This window comes from Leptosomus discolor, chromosome 2 (genome assembly GCF_034619465.1).
Source record: "Leptosomus discolor isolate bLepDis1 chromosome 2, bLepDis1.hap2, whole genome shotgun sequence".
Classification (NCBI taxonomy): domain Eukaryota; kingdom Metazoa; phylum Chordata; class Aves; order Leptosomiformes; family Leptosomidae; genus Leptosomus; species Leptosomus discolor.
The window spans coordinates 23749642-23768714 of NC_141392.1; the positions used below are offsets into that span (position 1 = coordinate 23749642).

At 56.2% G+C, this 19073-nt stretch overlaps 2 protein-coding genes across 2 annotated transcripts in view; both read left to right on the top strand.

The window, feature by feature from the left end:
* CFAP61 (cilia and flagella associated protein 61) overlaps nt 1-8354 on the top strand; it is a 107828-nt gene extending 99474 nt beyond the window's left edge. Inside the window, exons 24-25 of the mRNA XM_086460376.1 lie at nt 5438-5528; nt 8133-8354. Coding sequence (XP_086316502.1) covers nt 5438-5528; nt 8133-8354 — 313 coding nt within the window. The remainder of the gene's footprint in view (nt 1-5437; nt 5529-8132) is intronic.
* Nucleotides 8355-9944: 1590 nt separating this feature from the next.
* On the top strand, nt 9945-11297 carry INSM1 (INSM transcriptional repressor 1). Its single transcript, XM_086461069.1, has one exon. It carries the CDS (start codon nt 9945-9947, stop codon nt 11295-11297), a length of 1353 nt encoding a protein of 450 aa, XP_086317195.1.
* Nucleotides 11298-19073: the final 7776 nt, after the last annotated feature.

Below are 19073 nucleotides of genomic sequence, written 5' to 3' on the forward strand. Positions count from 1 at the left end.
ATCTTTTACTGGAATCACGATATCTTTCTAATTAAGTCTTAAAAACATCCATGTATTCGCCCCCAAACAACACACTTTCTCTTTTCCTGGCAAGATGGGACATTTCGTCTTACGTGCACATGTGGTGGAGAAAAGACTTTTGCTAATCTGCAGATGGGGTTTGGGAAGTAGTGTCAGCATGACCTGGAAATTAAAATAGCATTGCATCCCAACCCACCGCACTACTGTCCTCTCCCCGCTCCCGGGAAGTGGCATTCCCTGCTCTTTGTAGGCACTCCTGGCGTAATGGTATTATACTGGAGCCTCTGTCACTGACCAGCTGCTTCAGTTTTGTCTGAAGGGTTTGTCCTTCTGGTTTGGTTCATGGCGTTTGTAATAGCAGCAGCTTTCTTCTTGCTGACTAGGCAGTGGCAAACCCAAGGAGGAGTGAGATATACTGCAGCAACACCACACCAGCATTTGGGTAGCTTTATCCATCGTCTGCCAGAAGCACCAATGAGAAACTCAGCTTCCATAAGCTGCCAAAGCCATTCAAGGTTAAAGAATCTAAACGTGCCAAGGAATGACTGAATATTCTGAGTATTTGAGGACTGATAAGAGTGTCTTCCAGGTGTAGCTGACACAGCCTGGAGATTTTGCATTTCAAGCATTACATTTCTTCTTCGAAAAAGAAATTTAAACCCAGAAAAATGGACATCCATCTTGAAAATTCTCTGTGTTCCACCATGTGTGGGAAGCTACAGAGAGGAAAGGATACTCCACGCTATGGCAGGTTAACAGGAGATACGTTTATCAATGACTCTGCCTTATATTGTGTACTAAAAAAATGTGTGCTGCTCTGCAGATGCTTACAGAGCTGGATGATGGAAGATACAACTCTGGCCAGAGACCCCCTGAGTTCAATGGGACCTAAGGCAGGTCACTAGTGAACCGTAGACTGCTCTGTGGAGAAATGAACGTGATTGCAAGAGATCTGTGTTCATGCTTGTTTAGAGACGTTTGACGAAAGTTGCAAACAGATTCAAACCACTTCATAGATCGTCTGAGTTTCTGAACTTAGTTGTTTGGGTTCATGTGTGTTGGTGGAAGAGTGGGGGTAGCAGGGATGCAAGGAGCTGAATTTGGGTTTGTTTCCATAAAAGCTTTTGAGTAGCGAAAGAACACCAACAGACAGCGTGCTCAAAATCTGCAGTGAATAACATGCCAGTAGTCTGCGGAGGGATTTTGCAAAGGCATCGTTACAAGGAATGGGTGCCCACCTGCCCGTCGAGCTTTTGAAAATCCCCCACCTTGTCCCACTCTCACAGCAGAGAAGTCACTGGGAGTGCAGGCGGGGCTGCAGTGCGTGCCGGCTGCTTGGGGCTGTGCTTTAAATTCCCTTAACTGGATTCTGGGCTACCGCGCGGCGGCCTCGGCGCACACACTCGCTGGGTGATCTGATAAGCTCACCTGCGGGGAGGGATTATTCCACGTCTTCTAATGAGCCATCAGGTCTGCGTTCCCTGTGCGTCAGGTGTGCCCACAGGCCTGTCCGCGGTGGCACCGGTCCTCTCTGCTGCCATCAGGCTCATGGAAGCAGCAAGAAAAGGAATGGGAGTAATTAAAAACAGATTACAACCCTCATACTAAAAAGAAAGCCAATATTATTCAGGCTGTAATAACGAGATTTACTTTCACATTAAGATGAATGAGAAAATCAAACCTTTTTTAAAAATTGGTTTCTGTTTTTTCTTGCCATGTCAGATACATTCATATCTCTGCTTTCAGTTTACCCTTCCACCAGTGATTTTTATTGTTTTTTGAGAGGATTTCAGCTGAGATTTTTCCAAGAAAAGCACCAATACAAAATGCATAAAGAGAAAATCAACAATGTTCCTCAGAAGCCCACCTCTAATAGTACAAGTGGAAATGACTTGAGTCTTTGCTTCATTTTCCTGAAGGGAAGCCAAACTTGCAGAAGTTTGGAAAACACTGCAGTGGTGTGATAAAACTGATCTGTGTGAGTATCACAGTTACGCCAAGCTTGCGAATGATAAAAGATTAGATCTACCAGAGTGGATAAACTCACTCTACAGAGCTGGCCTTCACCTTTCTGCCACTACTTTCTTGTCACGGGATTTTAAATTATTTATAAAAACTTCCATTATTGATGATTTTTTTTTAACTTTATATATTTTTGTTTTATTGTACAAACCAAGTGTGTTATTCTGAAGGTCTTTCATTCAATTGTTAAGGTTTTCTGGCTTTAACATCTTGCTGTCTGTTAGTGACACATCTCGTGCCATTAGAGCTGACTTAGACAGAGGACACGCTGCCAGAGGTCAGGGTTGGGTCCTCGCTGCCTCTGCGTTAAGAGTGCCAGGACACACCGCAGACGTACGGCAGCTTCAGAATTAGCTTTTGCAGGGGCAGAAGCCTTGTTTTCCGAAAGTGGCATGTAGTTGCAAATGAAATGGAAAACTAATAGAGAGTGCCCTGGGACGGAAAGCCATGGGCATGCCTACTCCATTTTTGCTCGCCAGCAGCGGCCAACTTTGTCCATTTTACGTGATGTTGTATTGCTTGGAAAGGGAAAGATCCCATGTCCTTTGTACAGGACACCACTAAATATTTTCCTCCTTCTTCCCTTTCATCTAATGTAGGCTACACATCACAAATGAGGCAGAACGGACTTTAAATATTGTTTGTCAATGAAAGGCGAGACCAGCTTCCTAGCAACAAAAAGGATGTCGCTTATTGTCTTCAAAAGGAGACCATTTCATCCCATCTCGTTACAAATGCCTTCCCATGATCGCTTCTGTCGTTATAAAGGTCTGCCAGCGGGGGATCCCCATTAGGAAGTGACCAAGTTTGAAAACCCGTTATGCTCCTGGCAAACATTGTCATCTTGTACATATTTAGCCTGATCACTCTGGCAGGTTATGAAAGACTAAATGGTGCAAACACATGTGGCAGATGCCGTTCTCATGATAGTTGAGGAGCCTTTGAGCCTCTGTTGGTAGCATGCCAGCTTCATCTTGTATACTGAAGAGCATTATACTTGCAAGCCTTCTATAGCTTGCCCTGAGGGACTGCTGCTGAAGTGGTAATAAAATTCAGAATGAGCCTCAGAAAGTCAACTTGTTGGTTTGGCTTCAAATGGGTTTTTTCATTATTAAACTTCCCTTTAGCAGCCAAATGTAGATCTGCTTTCTCAAAAACACCATGTGCCCCTTTAGAAAGGTGATTCTAACTGAAAAGATAAACAGATAAAAACGCAGAGCCAGCAAAGAAAATGAATTGTTTCTGTGAAGCGTATCTTTAAATTGCCTGTGGTGGTTACATTTCCTCAGGTGAAGGGAAGTAAAGGGAATCTGGGTGTAAGTGTTGTTTACTGGTAGTTCCTCTTAGCAGCTGATCTAGAAAATACAGCCGGGACATTCTCCACTCCCCAAAAAAGGGCATTTTATTTGTGTTAAATACTGCACACTGGGTGAGACGTTTAAGGTTTTGAGCTCCAAATCTGTAAGTATTGACAGGAATGGTTAAAAATGCAGTTATGGACCAAGCTGGTAATGGTAGCAGTAATATGGAGCATCCCTGAAACGTTTTATAAACATCATTTAATGCAATATCTCTGTGAGGCAGGCGAGCAACTTAACCAAGGTAAGGCAGTTGGAAGATGTGCCTCAATCAAGAGATGAAATCACCTTATCAGGGTTAGAATTAAAATTAAGACGCCGGCTTGAAAACAAAGTGTTTGGCCAGGGGAACATGGCTTTCAGCAGGGCCTATCAGTAAAAATAGAGAGTCTTTAATTATCTTAATGTATTCCTGTATAACACCCCCCTTTTTCCCTGCTTTGCTACCTAGTATCAACATTGAGCTAAGGGTTTGTGTTGGGTGGGGGTTTTCTCCTGAAATTGCAGGGGGTTTAAATATTTGAGGAATATCCTGTTTTTCTCTAGGCTCTCTACACATGCTATAGGTATATAATTACTTCAATAAAGATACTTCAAGCTGAGCTCCCCTTTTCTAACATTTCATATCTGAATGAATCGTCAGCGTCAGCTGTGCTAACGTGCTACCAGAGGCTCCCAGGCTGGGCAGCACTGGCCATAGCAAGAGCACAGTATTGGTAATAGTGTCAATAAATACTTTATACTGTGAAAACATCCATCGGAGAGAGCCCCGTGGTGCCGGGCACTGTGCAAATCTAGGAGAGGCGGCCCCAGCCAGCCTGTGATATGAAGGGAAGTGCAGGTGAAGGGGGAAGAGAGCTCAGGATGGGATAGGTGTGTAAAAAAACCCAGCCAAGTTCTGCCAGGTGCACAAAGCGTTATTACTTGTGCGGGGCGTTCGTGAGAGCTGAGGTGTCGTTCGAAGAGTGGGAGGGGGGAAACGCTGCCGTTTGACATTGCTGAAAAAAACTCTTCTGCAAAAGGGAAACTGCCCGTTAGTTTTCCGTAGACAGATGTGTCAGAACTATTAAACTCGTGTAGCGCCTTTGAAGTTGCTTTATCCAGACGTTCAGACCACACGACTGACTCAAGCGATAGCGGACGCGTGCTCCCGACAGCAATGCCCCGCGCGCTGCTGCCGGTCCAAAGCCGAGAGCGCTGGTGGCAGCCACGGAAATGCGCCCACCTTAAAACTCCCTGGGCAACCCTGCTGACATCTGTTCCGTCGGTACTGGGATGAACGTGGTGCACCTCCCGGCTCCAGTGAGCATTAACAAGAGTTACGCAGGCAGCGTCTCGCTGAAGCTGTAAAAGTTATTTTTCACTACAGAGGAAAGAAACAAATCACAGCTTTGTAATCCGGCTGCCTCCAGTTGTATTTACAGCCGTGGAGTTCTACAGGGAGTCGTGTCCTCTCCATCCTTTTACTCCTTTTCCACAGAAGAATGCTGTCACGAATGCTGCCACTGGAAGAAAAAGTTACAAGAGCTTCCTCCTAGAATAGGTTCAATTTAGCTTCGGCGTACTGGTGCAGAGAACATATTGCAACACTGTGGTGGCCTGTTTTTCTGGCCTTTATTAATCCAGAAACCTTAATGATGAACAACATTTGTGTCATTGTCTACACAAATTTAATTTGTTTATGCAGCAGTTCAGTTAATCCTGCAATCTGCTTTTCTCAAATGAGGACAGATAATGGAGACACCGTTCTTTACAGGTCTTCAGGCTTTTAAATTCTGATAAAATCAGGATTCTTCACTGGGTCTTGCCACAGCTCTGAATTAAGCCACTTTAAATGTAATTACTGAAGCTGGCTGTACATCAGGAACATCCATTAAAAGAATTGATTGACCATGCTGTTACGGGAGGCATTTTATGAACAAACGATCGTGATGGGTCCAGAACTGTAATTTATAAAGGCAAAAAAGCAGGTAAATACTTTATTAGTGGTTAATGAGAGGTTCACAAGATAACTAAATTTCTTCTTTTTTAACCAGCTACTTCAGGGAACCTTGGTCCATGGCCATCTATCACGATCGGTTTATTGATCTCAAGAAGGAACTGCGCCAAATCCTGATGTTGGAACAGGTAAGAAAAATGACCGGCGAGCGCATTTTATTATTTAGGTAATTTGTTAGTGTTGTTCACTTGGGTTTCTTCTCACTTCTTTCTCCTAAAGCTTTATGCTTCTGTTTAGCTATTTCCTCCGGGAGACCTGAGCAGAGGCTGTACCTCACGGGGGGTGGGGGGTGTCCTCAGGTACAGCGTAGTGTTCAGTTTTGTTATTTTTACATTTGCCAGTAGAACTTTCAAGTTGCTTTGTTTTCCTCTGCAGTATTTTTGCATTATATGTGCAGTTTCGTGTGACTACCCAGCAGGATCTGGAGGCTTATTTGTCCAGCTATCCCCTTTTTTTATTAATGTTTCCTAAAACGAATACCCTACAGGCCACCCTAAACCTGCCTCAGCTCAGCCTGCGAGAGGTAGGTTTTTCACACCTACCCACAGGGAATGGCTTTTCTAGCCGAAAGAGTGAAAGGAGCTGGCTTTTTCAGTGATAAGTGGATTTCCTGAGTAAGGATGAAATTAAAACGTTCGCTAACGCTGTTTACAGCTTCAGCTGTAGTGCCGTAGATGGAGGCATGGCGTCTCAGCAGCCTGTAACTTTGCCTGCTCCACGTCCAAAGCCCACTGCACCCCACGAAAAAGAACCATTAACTGCAGCAGGTTTCTAACAACCCCACGAACCGCCTTCCCCGCCCCTCGCCCCCCCCCCCCCCCCCCGATGAATTCCTGACTATCTCAAACATCATTCACAGTCCAGATCTTGGTACTTCCAGCCCACTGCTGGGTCCCGTTCACCTTCTCTCTCCTCATGCTGCCTTTGCTTTTGTTTTTAGCGCAGCTGCATTCCGTGCGACAGCAGTATTTTTTACGTATTTGCTCACAGAGTTTTTAAACTGTGCAGAAAACAAACAGAATCAGCTGTAAATGGAGGCAGGGTGACAAAAGGAAGGGACGTTGTGTGGACCGTAGCCCGCCCATTTCCCTGGCCCACACTGGCGTGTACCACAGCTGTAGCCACACGCGCTCAGCCCCGGCCTCCTCCCAGAAGGGCTGGATGCAATTTTCCTCCTATTGTCACGACACGGAAAGCGCCTCAGAGCAGTTTTGTTTTAGATTCTCTTGAAGACAACTGCAAAAGAGCACAGAATGAAATTCTGTGCAGAACGGGAGGCCTGAGGAGAAGGGTTTTTCTTGCCATCCTTGAACCGCATTTCACGTGCTCTAAGTGTGAACAACTTCAGAGAAAGGGGAATTGGCGTCCTACTAATGAAAAACGGCTTGCCTTACCGCTTTCTTGTTGCAGCAGTCCTGACACTCAAAAATAGTCTCACTGAACAGACTGAAAAGCACCTTGATGGGTCAGAATTGCTGACATGAACACAGATGATGGTATCTGCATCTGAATGCAAATTTGTCTTTTTATTTTGATTTTCTTCACGGTGATTTTAGTTATATTTACTAAATGTCTTTTCCTTGGGTGTTCTTTCTAGGCATGTTGCCAAATACACAGTAGGTCCCCTGCACTTACGGGATCTCTCTTAAACGCCTGGGCATTTGCTGTATGTCTGTATGGAGCACGAGACCCACGGTCTTTGCTTCCTGTTGCTGCCGTTCCGGCTCACTTCAGCACGCAGACCAGCTAGTAATGAAATGTAAAAACGAGGCAAAAATACAGCTTCCAGAGAGACGTTTAGGAACTGTGAGCGAAAACACGCAGAAGCCAGACATCGCTGGTTACAGTTTCCACAGAAACTGGAACTCGGTCTCCTGCGTTTAGGGGCACTATTTACAGAAAGGGTCGCTAGTGGTAACTCAATACTCGCGTGGAAAAGCCCGTCACAGCTGGGATGGGGACTGCGTTTCTAGCCCGTGTACTGAAGCTGCCGCCCCACACGGCACGGTGACGTACGCCCGACTCTCGCAGGGGATGCTCTCGCCCGTCGCCGGGAGCCGAGCGATGGCGCGGGGGAATGTTTACCCTTTCACGGGATCACAAACATGTGTTTATTGCGACATGCAGGGCTCCAGCTATGCAAACATGCAGATGGCAGGGCTGCGTTTTTGCACCTCCATCAGCTGTTGAAGTATTACAGCAAACTGAGGGCACACATGTGCGGCGCGAGGTTTTCTGGAACGGGCGCTGTCCTCGGTGAGAAATCACGGTCCGAGTCTCAAACGGCAGCCGGGCTCGCGCTGAGGAGCCGGTTAAAAGCAGCTCGTGGACGCGGCATCGGGGGGGGGGGGATTTCCCCCCGGTGAGCGCCGGCACCGGCCCAGGCCCTGTCCGAGAGGGTCGGACGGTTCCTCCGGCTCTCGCTCACGGAGCCGCGGGTTCAGCTCCACGCGGACGCTGCGGCTGCGGCCGTGCACAGCGCGGGGGATAAATAAACCGAGCGATGCCACCCACTAGCCCGCCGGTGGCCGTGCCCGCCGCCACTCCCTGCCTGCCCGGGCCGGGGCTCCGCGCCGCCGGAGTGCCCCTGGCCTGGGGGCGCGCCCAGTGCCGGTTTTGCCCCGGGCCTCTCGCCCCCGACACACGTTCTGACGGCGTTTTCGGCGCCTCCGGTGCGCGTCCCCGTGCGAGCACGGTTCCCGGGACGGCCGTCTGACAGCTCTGCCTTGCAGGTGCCCGGGCTGCCCCCCGCCGCCTCGCCGCCCCCGGAGGACCCCGCGGAGCAGAGCCCCTGCCCGCCGCCGCTGCGGGAGCCCATCCTCCGCTACCTGCGCCGCCACCGCGCCCACCTGCCCATGTACGCTCCGACCGGGATTGCCGCCAACGGGCCGCCGCCGACGGCAGGTGAGACGGCACCGCCGGTTCCGCCGGGCAGCGGCCCCCCGCCTTCGTAAAGGGGTGAGCGGGGCGGGGGTCCCGGTGTGCAGCCCCGACGGGGGCCGGGGTGTCTGGGTGTGCAGCCCCGGTGGGGGAGGGGAGTTCTCCGTGTGCAGCCCCGACGGGGGAGAGGGGGGGTCTCGGTGTGCAGCCCCGACGGGGGGGCGGTGGCGCGTGCCCGGCGGCCCCGCAGCTGTATGCTAATACCCAGCGGGCCGCCCCGCCCCGCCTGTCCCACTGCGGGGGGGTTGCGGGCAGGGCGGCCCCACGACCCCCTCCCCCCCCACCGCGGCCCGGCCCGGCCCGGCCCGCTGACAGGGTGCCCGGGAGAGCGGCGGCCTCCGGTGCCGGGAGCTCGGCCGCCCCGCACCCCCACCACCCCCGCCCCGTCCCTCCGCGCCCCTTTGTGCCGCCCGCCGGGAGGGTCGCGCAGCTTTATGCTAATGAGGCGCACAAAGGCGGTGAGCGGGGGGGCCGCGGCCGCGGGGGGGCCGGCGCTCGCTCGCGTGCCGCCCGCGTGCCCTGCCGCCCCCCACAAAGGGACCCGCGGGCGGGGGGGCGGCGCTGCCTGCACGCGCCCCTGGGGCCGGCCGGCTGCTCGCGGCGGGGGGCGGCACCGCCCCCCTTCCCCCCCCCCCCCCCCCGTGCCGCCACCTGCGACGCGCGGGGCAGCGCGGCCCGTGCGCCCCCCCCCCCCCCCCCCCGCGCACGATCCCGCGTGGGCCGCGGACAAAGGGTTAAGGGGGAGCGGGGCCGCGGCAGGGTTCGCCCCGCTGCACCTGCCCCGGGCCCGCCGGGGGCCGGGCCGGTCCGGGGCTGCCGCCAGCCCGGCCCCCGCGGGAAGCGGGATCTGGGGGGCAGGCGGGGTGCTGCGGCCCCCGCCGCGGCGGCGGGCGCCCCGCGTAACAGGTTCCCGCCGGGCCGGGGCCGCCGGTGGGCTCTGCCGGCCGCGCTGCCACGGGGAGGGAGCTGCGGCGTTGCCCGCCGCCCCGCTCGCCGCTCTTTCCCGCTCGGTTTTAGCACCTGATGCCAGCGGCGGACAAATCCCGCTGCCGCCTGGGCACCCCCCCGACGGCGGGGCCCTCCCGGCGGGCCGCTTGCGCTCCGCCGGCAGCCGTCTCCCGCGCCAAGTTCCCTTCTCCCGCAGCGCCGGTGCCGCCCGCAGCGCCCGGCCGCTCGGTGTTGGCGGGAGGGGGGCTGGCGGCCGAGCCCGCCGTGCCTTCACACAGCGGCGGAGACATCTCCGCCGCGGCCCGTCCCCGCCGGGCAGCCCTGGCCCCCGCCCCGGTCCCGGTACAGGCGGGGCGGGGGAGCGAGGGGGGGGGCGGCACACAAAGGCCCGCGCGTGCCGGGCCGGTCGGCGGCGCGGAGCGTGCGGGGGGCGGGGCCGGGCGTGTGCCGCCGCCGGGGGCCGCGCGGGCGGGCGGGGGCTCAGGTGCACCCGCTCCGCCCGCCGCCGCCGCCCGCCGCGGCGCCGCTGATTGGCCCGTCCCGCCGCCGCCGGCCCGAACAATGGCCCCAGCCCGCTTAAAGGCGGCGACGGCCGCGCCGCGGGCAGAGCGAGCAGCGTGCGCCGCGGCCGCCGGCGGCGCGGAGCCGGCGCGAAGATGCCCCGGGGCTTCCTGGTGAAGCGCAGCCGGCGGCCCACCCCCGTCTCCTACCGGGCGCGCTGCTGCCGCGAGGCCGCCGGCCCGCCGCTCCCCGCCGGCGGCGCCCCGCCGCCCGCCTGCCCCGCCGCCCCGCCGCCGCGGGACTCGCCGCCGCCGGTGCCATTCGGGACGCCCGATGCCGCCGTGCAGGCGCTGTACAGCCCGACGCGGCCCGTCAGCAGGGACAAGTACCTGGAGCGCGGCTTCAGCCTGGGCTCCCCCGTCTCGGCGGAGTCCTTCCCCGCCCCGGCCGTGCCCGGCACTATGGACCCGCTCCTCTTCGCACCGGCCGAGCTCAAGCTCTGGGCCGCCGCCGGCCACGCCGAGCCGCCCGCCGCCCACGCGGCCGGCGGTCCCGGTCCCGGCCCCGGCGGAGCCCCCGCGCCGCCCGCCCCAGCCGCGCCGCCAGCCGCCGCTGCGCGCCCGCCACCCGCCAAGCGCCCGCCGGGCGGCGCGGAGCCCGGCCGGCAGAAGGCCCCGTCGGGCAAGAAGGCGAAGGCGATCCGCAAGCTGACCTTCGAGGACGAGGTGACCACCTCGCCCGTGCTGGGGCTGCGCATCAAGGAGGGCCCGGTGGAGGCGCCAGCCAAGGCGCGGGGCGGCTGCGCCCGGCCGCTAGGCGAGTTCATCTGCCAGCTCTGCAAGGAGGAGTACGGGGACCCCTTCGCCCTGGCGCAGCACCGCTGCTCCCGCATCGTCCGGGTGGAGTACCGCTGCCCCGAGTGCGACAAGGTCTTCTCCTGCCCTGCCAACCTCGCCTCCCACCGCCGCTGGCACAAGCCGCGCCCGCCCGCCGCCAAGGGCGGCCCCGAGGCGGGCCGGGCGCCGGCGGAGGAGCCGCCGAAGGAGGCGGGCGGCAGCGGCAGCGAGCGGGACACGCCGAGCCCCGGCGGCGCCTCGGAAGCGGGCTCCGAGGAGGGGCTCTTTGAGTGCCCCCGCTGCGCCAAGCGGTTCCGCCGGCAGGCCTACCTGCGCAAGCACCTGCTGGGCCACCCGCCGCCAGCACCGGCACCGGGACCCGCCCCGGCACCGGGACCCGCCGCAGCGGAGCCCGCCGCCGAAGAGCCGCCCGCGCCGCCGCCGCCGCCCGCCGAGTGCCGCCCGTGCCCGGTCTGCGGGGAGAGCTTCCCCAGCAAGAGCAGCCAGGAGCGGCACCTCCGCCTGCTGCACGCCGCCCAGGTCTTCCCCTGCAAGTACTGCCCGGCCACCTTCTACAGCTCGCCCGGCCTCACCCGGCACATCAACAAGTGCCACCCCTCCGAGAACAGGCAGGTCATCCTGCTCCAGGTGCCGCTGCGCCCCGCCTGCTAGAGCCGCCCGTGCCTTCCCGGGGCCCCGGCCGCCCCCGCCGCCCGCCGGGGCCGCCCCGCCGCCTCCCGCGGGCTGCGCCTCGGACCCGCCACGCGATTAGCTTTAATACGGCTTGTGAACTGCTGGAACCTGGCTTTACCTTCGCCTTCCCGGGGTCGCTCGGTTTTGGTTTCGTTCGTTCGTTCGTTCGTTTCGGTTTGTCAGAAGTGCGACCGATCCGGCCGCCGGAGGAGGGCCGGAGCGCCCCGTGGGGCGGCCACCGGCGCCTCGGCTCTGCTGTTGGCGGTCTCCGGAACGTGCTGTAGAAACTGCCTTAACTGTGACACGCCAGCTCTCTGTTTCTGTTCGGTTTGCCCTTACTAAGGTAGCTCATGAGTTTGACGATCTGTATATGTTGGTTTGAGTAATTATGTTATTTATTCGTTATTTATTTATATTAATTATGAAGATTGATATTATTTGATCGCAGATACTCTAATGCGCTTTTTTTGTCTCCCCTGCCTGCCATTTCACTGTGCGTTTTAGAAGATCTTTTTTTCTAAAGGGATCAGCTAAAAAGGTTTTAACTTTTATACCTAGAATAACACACAGTCCGAACCATTTTATCCTGTGCAACCGACAGCTCTTACTTTTAGATGCAATCTCTTTTTCTACACACATTATTTTCTTAACTGTTAGCTATTTATAGAGTGCTTCGATAGAACTGTTTCAACTGTATAATTATTTACTATTCAAATAAAATATTTTCAAATTCAAGCGTGCCCCTGCTGCCTCCTGCTTCTCCCTGCCGGGCTGGCCCTGGGGAGGGCTTGGGGGCGGGGAGGGGGCCTGGGGCTGGGCCCTGGGCTTCAGCTGGTGGGGTGCCCCAGCAGGCACCGGCCTGCGCTGCCCCTCTTGATCAGATCGATTAAAAAGGAATTAAAGTGGGGAGAGGAGCCGGGCGAGGTGTGCCCGGTCCTGGGGGAAGGCTGCCCAGCGGTGTGGAGGGCTGCAGCCCCAGCCCCGGTCTCCTGCTCTCACCGGGCACATCTGTCCCCACGCTCTGCTGCTGGGAAGAGCCTCCAGGGACCTTCCCTGGAAGGTGCTGTGGGGAGCACATGAGGAGAAGGAGTGGAGTATTTGGAGCAATCCCTGCCTGTGAGAGGACGTGCCATTTGCACGGGTGGCTCTCCCTTGTGGGGGGCTCGTGTCTGTTAGATGGGAGTCGCAGGGATTTGGTCAAAAAGCAGTTTCTTGGGTTTTTTTTTTTAGTAAAAGTTGTACAGGATTGGTGTAAGTGGGGAACATGTGTGCTGGGCCAGCGAAACCCCTCGCAGGTGCTGCGGCGCAGCTGTATGATCTCTCCCTGTGCCAGCAGGAGAAGCCACAGAGCCAGCTTCACGGCGTGAGGGTCTGCTCCGCAGCCCCGAATGCAAATACCTGCTCACACACTGGCGTGCTGAGGGCCGAGGCTGGGCTGAGAGGTCTCTGCTCGGCTGTTCTGGCACGCTCTGTCTCGAGGACGATGATGCCCTTGAGGCTTTTCCTCGGTGGAAGAGGTTTCTGGCCTGGTCCTGCCATGTTCGCTCCCCTAAAGGCTCTTGTCTGAGACGTGGCTGCTTTGCTGTGGGAAGGGCAGGTGACCTTCTGGAGCTCCCTGCAGGGAAGCTTCCCAGGAAATATCTGAATATTTTTTGATAGAGTAAAGCTTCTAGAAGAAAGAAAATCTTTCTAGAGAAAGATTTTTTTTCTTGTTACGATTCAGTCAGGCTAAAGAGCCTCAGAGCCAGTCTGCTCCTGCTGCCGGGATCCAACCTGGTGGCACCAGAGCTGACTCGGGTCCAGGCGAAGCTGTGGTTTTAGCTGAAAGCTGATATGCTGAAAAGGAGAACGTGGCCTCCGCAGCCTGAGAGGTGCAGGCAGCACAGCGTGCTTGGTGAGAAGGGCGGTTTTGCTTTTCCCGGCTTCCCCGGCCTCGGAAAGCCCCAGGCGCTGGGCTGTCTGTCGCAGCCTGGTGTGTCGCAGCTGCCGGTGGGCCGGTCTCTCAGCTCCTGCAAAGCGGGAGCTCCCCGAGGGGCGCTGGCAGGCACACGTGGCTGTCCTCGGGCCGTTGGGCACCGATGCCCAGCTTCGGAGAGGCCTGGCGGCTCCATCCACGTCTTTGCAGCAGTGCCACTGCTGAGATCTTTGCTCTGAGCCTGTGGCACCGATGGGCCACCAAACAACTGCTCCGTGTTGGTGTCCGTTTCCCAATAGTCAAGTAAATTCGTGCCTGTCCCGATAGGAGCCAGATAAAGTCTGCTGGGGTCAGAAGAATTTCCCGGGTTTGTAGGGAACCGTCCGGGTAGGCATCAGCACCCACGCTTTTGTGTCTTCTGCTGAGGGGAGCGTACTTTGCAGTGGGAAGTGTGACCAGAGCAGGCTCGTGCCTTGGGGAGGAGTAAGGAGAGGTGCAGCTGGAGCACTTTGGAAACTCGACTCCGTTCACAAACACCCTGTAAAACAGGGGCATCGCTTTTGGCGTCACGGGGCTGCAGCAGCCTGGGTGGAGAGAGGTGCTGGGCCGCACGGGCTGCGTCCCTCCGTTCATCGGCTGCACCACTGCCGAGCTCTGGAGAAGGTCCGTGAGGGCGTGAGGCACCACCTGCCCGCGGGATTGTACGGGGAGCAATCGGCATCACCGGTCTCTTGCGACTCGGCAGCGAAGGGTATCGTGCCACCACCATGGGTTGCAAAGCCGCCCACTCACAGCAAGCCCCCTTTGGGCAGCATTTTGGGGACGGACCGATCCCTATCCCCCACCAACTTGCCCCAGCGTGGAGCTGCTCTGCCCCTGCGCTGTTCCGCCGCCCGGGGCCCCAATGTGGAACCTCAACCCAGCTCTCCTCTGCCTCCACCTCTGGGTCCGTGAGACCCCCAAGCCCGCTCCTAGCTCCATGGCTGTGCCGAGGGCTGAGAGCGGAGCTCGACCAGCACCGCTCACAGCAGCTTCTGGGGATGCAGGTGTTGCCTTTTCGGTGCCATAGCCTCGCCATCCGGCAGCACAGGCCGGCCAGCGCTGTGCAAACAAAGCCTCCTGCTGTCGGCTAACAGATCAATTTGCTGATGTCCCTCAATGCATCCAGCAGGAACAGGTTTGGGCACCATGGAAAATGCTGATCCTACCCCAAATGTGACGCGATTTCCAACTCTCGGAGGCTGTTGGCGCATGGGGACGGAGGTTGCTCACTCAGAGGTGTTTGCAAACAGCTGGAGCCGTCCTCCTCTCCGAGCACACAAAGAGCCGAACACATGGTCTGAAATGGATTGTTTGCAAACTGAAGGGAACCAGGGGGATTAATTACAGGCACCTTCAGGGTCCTGAAAAATGCAGCTTGAGCACCGTTGTTGCTGAACCGCGGGCGCAGAGCGAGCGAGGGGCTGGGCAGAGCTGCCGCCAGCAGAGGAACAGCCTCTGTGATGCTGCTTCGCCAGTCCCAAGTTTTAGCAAGTTTTAGTACCAGCTACATGGTTGCTCACATGCAGGGGGTGCGTCCATCAGCTGCCTCACTGCGAGGGGTCGCTGAGGAACACGGCTGGACACAGCCGAAGGCTTTGGCAGGCGGCTGTGGGTCTGCGCGGCAGAAGCAGCCTGGCCTTGCCCGGTATCTTTGGGTTTGTCTCCTGGGCGAATGGAGGGGAGGACACATCCCAGGGGCTGGGGCAGGCCCAGAAGTGGCCGGGGACAGGGCTTTTTGCTTTGGCTTGTGAGCCTCTTCCCCGCGCCCACCTGTGTAAAACCCCTGTCGCTTCGTCGTGCCCCAGCGCGGGCGGGAAGCTGCAGGTGTTTTTCTGCGTGGGGTGTTGCAGGGTGCTGTGGGGTGCCATGGGGTCCTGCGGTGTGCCATGGGGTGCTGTGGGGTAGTGGTGCCAATATGCCTCCAGTCCCATCACCCACCTACGAGGGTGCTGGGTCCCGGCGGGCACTGGGTGCCAGTGGGGCGCCTGCAGCTGCGTGGTGCAGCGAGTTACCTGGGGCTCCCAGCCTCTCCCCTTGGCAAAGGCCCAGGGTGCCGGCCCGTCTGCATTTCGCACAGGGCATTCAAACATCCCAAACCCTTCTGTGCAGGTAAAAAGCCTCATTACAGCTTGAAATGGTTTTATTTAAATCCAGTTTACAGTCCGCATGACAAAGGTCTGCCCTGTGGGCAGGTTTGATTATCGTTTTTATAGTGTTGTTATAGTTTATATATAGTGAAGTGTACATATAGCTGAAGTTATACCAGGTTTGTGTGTGGATGTGTATGTACAGTATATACATAACCTATAATCCATATTTTGATAAAATTAATATGTAAAGAATGTTAACATTATTAAACAAATATTAATGTATGAGTAACGTACAATATATTGTGCATATATAGTATGATATACTGTATGTTCTATAATACATATCATATTATATACATTCTATGATACATAGATTATAGATCATAGCTTACATATATTGTGCTTATTATAATATCATATTATATGCACATTATATCTGTGTATATTTAATACCTATAATATATATTGTATCTGATATACCTATATAGAGATACATAATAGAAAATATTAGATATATTAGGTAAACTATAGCATATGATAAATGTAACGTGAGATACATAATATGTAACTGTTATATAACTATATAGTATAGAACATATTAACAGCTATAGCGATGAGATAATACATATAAAATGTTGTTAGGCATTCTTATGTATAAGTATAAATTAATTTCTGTATTATTTTATTTAAATTATTTTTTTTAATCTTACATTTTTTGTGTATGTCTGGCCGTGGCCATGTTCCGCCTGCTGCTGGGGGCTGGCCACCTCCGTCCCGGCTGGCGGGGCCCTGATGCATCTGCTCAGGTGTGGGGACACCCTTGCATGCCCCCGCCCGGGTTTGGGGCGCGGGAGCAGGAGAGGGTGGGGCCCAGCACCTCCCAATGCCTGATGGTGCTGGCTCCGGGCCGCGCGGCTGCTGAGCGCGTCGCCAAAAGGCAGCTGGTCTGGGGAAGGACGTGCAGGGGGTTATGGCCGGACGTGCGGGGCTATGGTCTGCCCTGCGCCCACCTGCGGACAGGGCCGTGGGGCACATGCCTTCGGGTAACTGCCCATCCTGGGCCGCGCAGGCACCGTACAGCCCAAACAATGATGCTGCTGATGTTGGACGGTACCATTAATGCCCTGTAAATCGCCCAGCTTCCTCCAGCGTGATGCAGCCATCATAGACCAGCGCTGGGCACCCTCTTGGCCTTCTGCACTGTAGGAGGGACGGTGGTTACAGTGCAGCTGAAGCCCTGATGGCGCCCGGACCCGGGGCCAGGTCCCCATGTCAGCCCTGGGGCCGCAGGACCGTCCCTCACCCCACCAGTGCTGACACCACCCGGCTGCCTGCGGGGCTGGCGCAACCCCAGCCCCTCACCAGCTCTCCTGCGCAGCAGCTCCTGCAGCCGCCCTGTCTGGCACCGTTTGCTGACCTTTGTCGGGAGAACGGCCGGTTCCTGCTGCTCATGAAGCCCAGCACGAGTGTGGCCAGTGCCGGGCCAGGGCTGGGGCAGGGAGCCGGGTTCCCCGTGCCTAGGTAGTGTGTAACGGTACTTCTGCAAATGGGACATTCTGGGCTTTATCTGGAGCTGTTTGGGTTAGTTTTCCATTTCTGACGAAAGCACCTGGAAGCAGTTTAAGCGAGAACTTTGGCATCTCTTTTCAGCAAAGGAACAGACGTTCCCAGGCCTCTTCCCGCTGCCAAATAACCCCCTCGCCTTCCCACTGGAGTAAGCGGGCAGTAATGCCTGAGCGCCCCTCACTTAATTATGGCTGAGCGCACCGACCCCCTTCATTTTCTTAAGCGATGTCTCCGTAGAGTAGAAAATCACCATTAGAAACGTACGGGGTTTAATGTTCATGCAAATCGCTCAGCAATAAGGCATGACGCGGCTTAGAGAGGGGCGCCCCATCATCGTGCGTTTCTTGCCGTGGCTGCTGTACAAATGACGTCTTCTGGGCTTTCTAACGGTCTGTAATCGCCATCAGCAAACGGCTGCAAGCCCCCGGCCGCGGTGGGCGCGGCTAACGCCGTTGTGGTGCGGGCTCCGCGGCTCCCGCAGATGCACTGCTGCCGCCCGAGCGCTGCAACAGTGGTGCTGAGGCGTGAGCTGCAGCAGCCCCTCCAACGCAGCGCTGCCGGCGTTCCATAGCCACGGACTCTGTGGCGGGGGACAGGACAAAATACCCCCAAAATAAAGAAGGTCTGCAGCCATGGGCTGGGAAAGGGGAGCTGGGCTTTGCCCAACAGCACGTGTGCGGGGCTGAGCTTCCCATGAAGGATGAGTCTGGTGGCCTGTGACCGGCCCGGCCCACTCGGGAACGCGCCTGTGACACGTGGGCTGAAACACCGGCAAACCTGAAAAATCTTTTGCTGTGTCTCTTTCAGGTGACCGGCCCTTACCAACGGTGACAAAGGTAGCGACGCCTCAATAAGAACATGCGCAATTCTGCAACTGACATTTATTGTTTAGAGGATGAGGTTAAAATCCTCTTATTTTTGCCCCAAAGTGGCTCCTTAGACATACAACAGCAATTTTCAGCAGTAGCTTGGCAGAACTTGGCCCAACAGGACGGTTCATTCTTTCGCCATTAGCCCTCGGTGGGTGGCAGCGTGCCCAGGGCGCAGCAGGGGGGGCTGGGGCAGCGGGAGGCACCCCGGGGCAGCTGGGAGCTGGGGGCTGCAGCAGCATTGCTGAGCTCCAGGGCTCCCCAGGGGAAGAATGCGGGCGCGAGGCGGGAGTCTGTCGGGTGCCCTCGGTTCGGTCACGGTGCGGCGTTGATGCTTACGGTTTTGCCGAAGAGAGCTCGAGCCTGGAAACACTGTCGCTGGTTACGCGCCCGCGGTGCGTGCGGTGGGAAGGCAAAACCCGCGCCGGTGACACCGTGTCACCACCCCGCATGCGCCTGCTGTCACGCAGATGTCCCCACCGCATTTGACCCAGGCCCGCCAAGCCGTGACGCTTGTGACAGCTCAAATCTTGCTCGGTGGCTGCGGCTGCTCAGGCCCAGGCACCAGCCACCGTGTGCGGCCGGGAGCAGCCACCGGCATCACCGGGCAGCCGGCGGGCAGAGGCCTGCCCGGCCACGGCGCCGCCTGCCTCACGGCCGCCGCACACACCACACAGGTACGTACATTTTTATTGCTCTTAAAGAACTTCGTTGTGAGCGAAGATTTATTAGCTTTGTGAGGGGTAACAGAACAGCTTTGTTATCCGGTTCATAGCACAAAACTACAGCTGAACTTTTACAAATTAGTATTTTTAGGGTTTTGATGTCAGGAAAATAGTATTTTCATTGGTGTTTCAGTTCTTCCCTGAATTAGAGATGCATATTGCTCTAATGAGAAAGGTCTCCTTTTATTCAGAAGAATGCCTTTGAAATTATTTCAAAACATTTATTGGATAACTGAGAACAAGGCAGCCTCTCCTGTCCAGTCCTGAAAATAAAATAAATTAAAATACACGTTTTATTTTCTAATCTCCTTTCCCAACACACAATCAGTAGAAAGCAAAACCAGAATGTGAGGCAGAAAATCAGAACCAAACCCCTTAGCAAACGAGGCTCCTTCCCAGCAGGATGGCTGCGTCACCCGTGTCCCCGTGGGCCAGCCAGGGCCACGCTTGGTGCCACCAGCCCTAGCGCCTGCTCTGGGGCGGTGACGTAGGCCGGGCTGGCTGCCCCTCCGACCAAACCACCCGCTACACGGAGCCCACGGCAAAGG

Excerpts from the sequence above, each read along its gene's own strand:
- INSM1 (XM_086461069.1), top strand. The coding sequence starts at position 9,945 with ATGCCCCGGGGCTTCCTGGTGAAGCGCAGCCGGCGGCCCACCCCCGTC.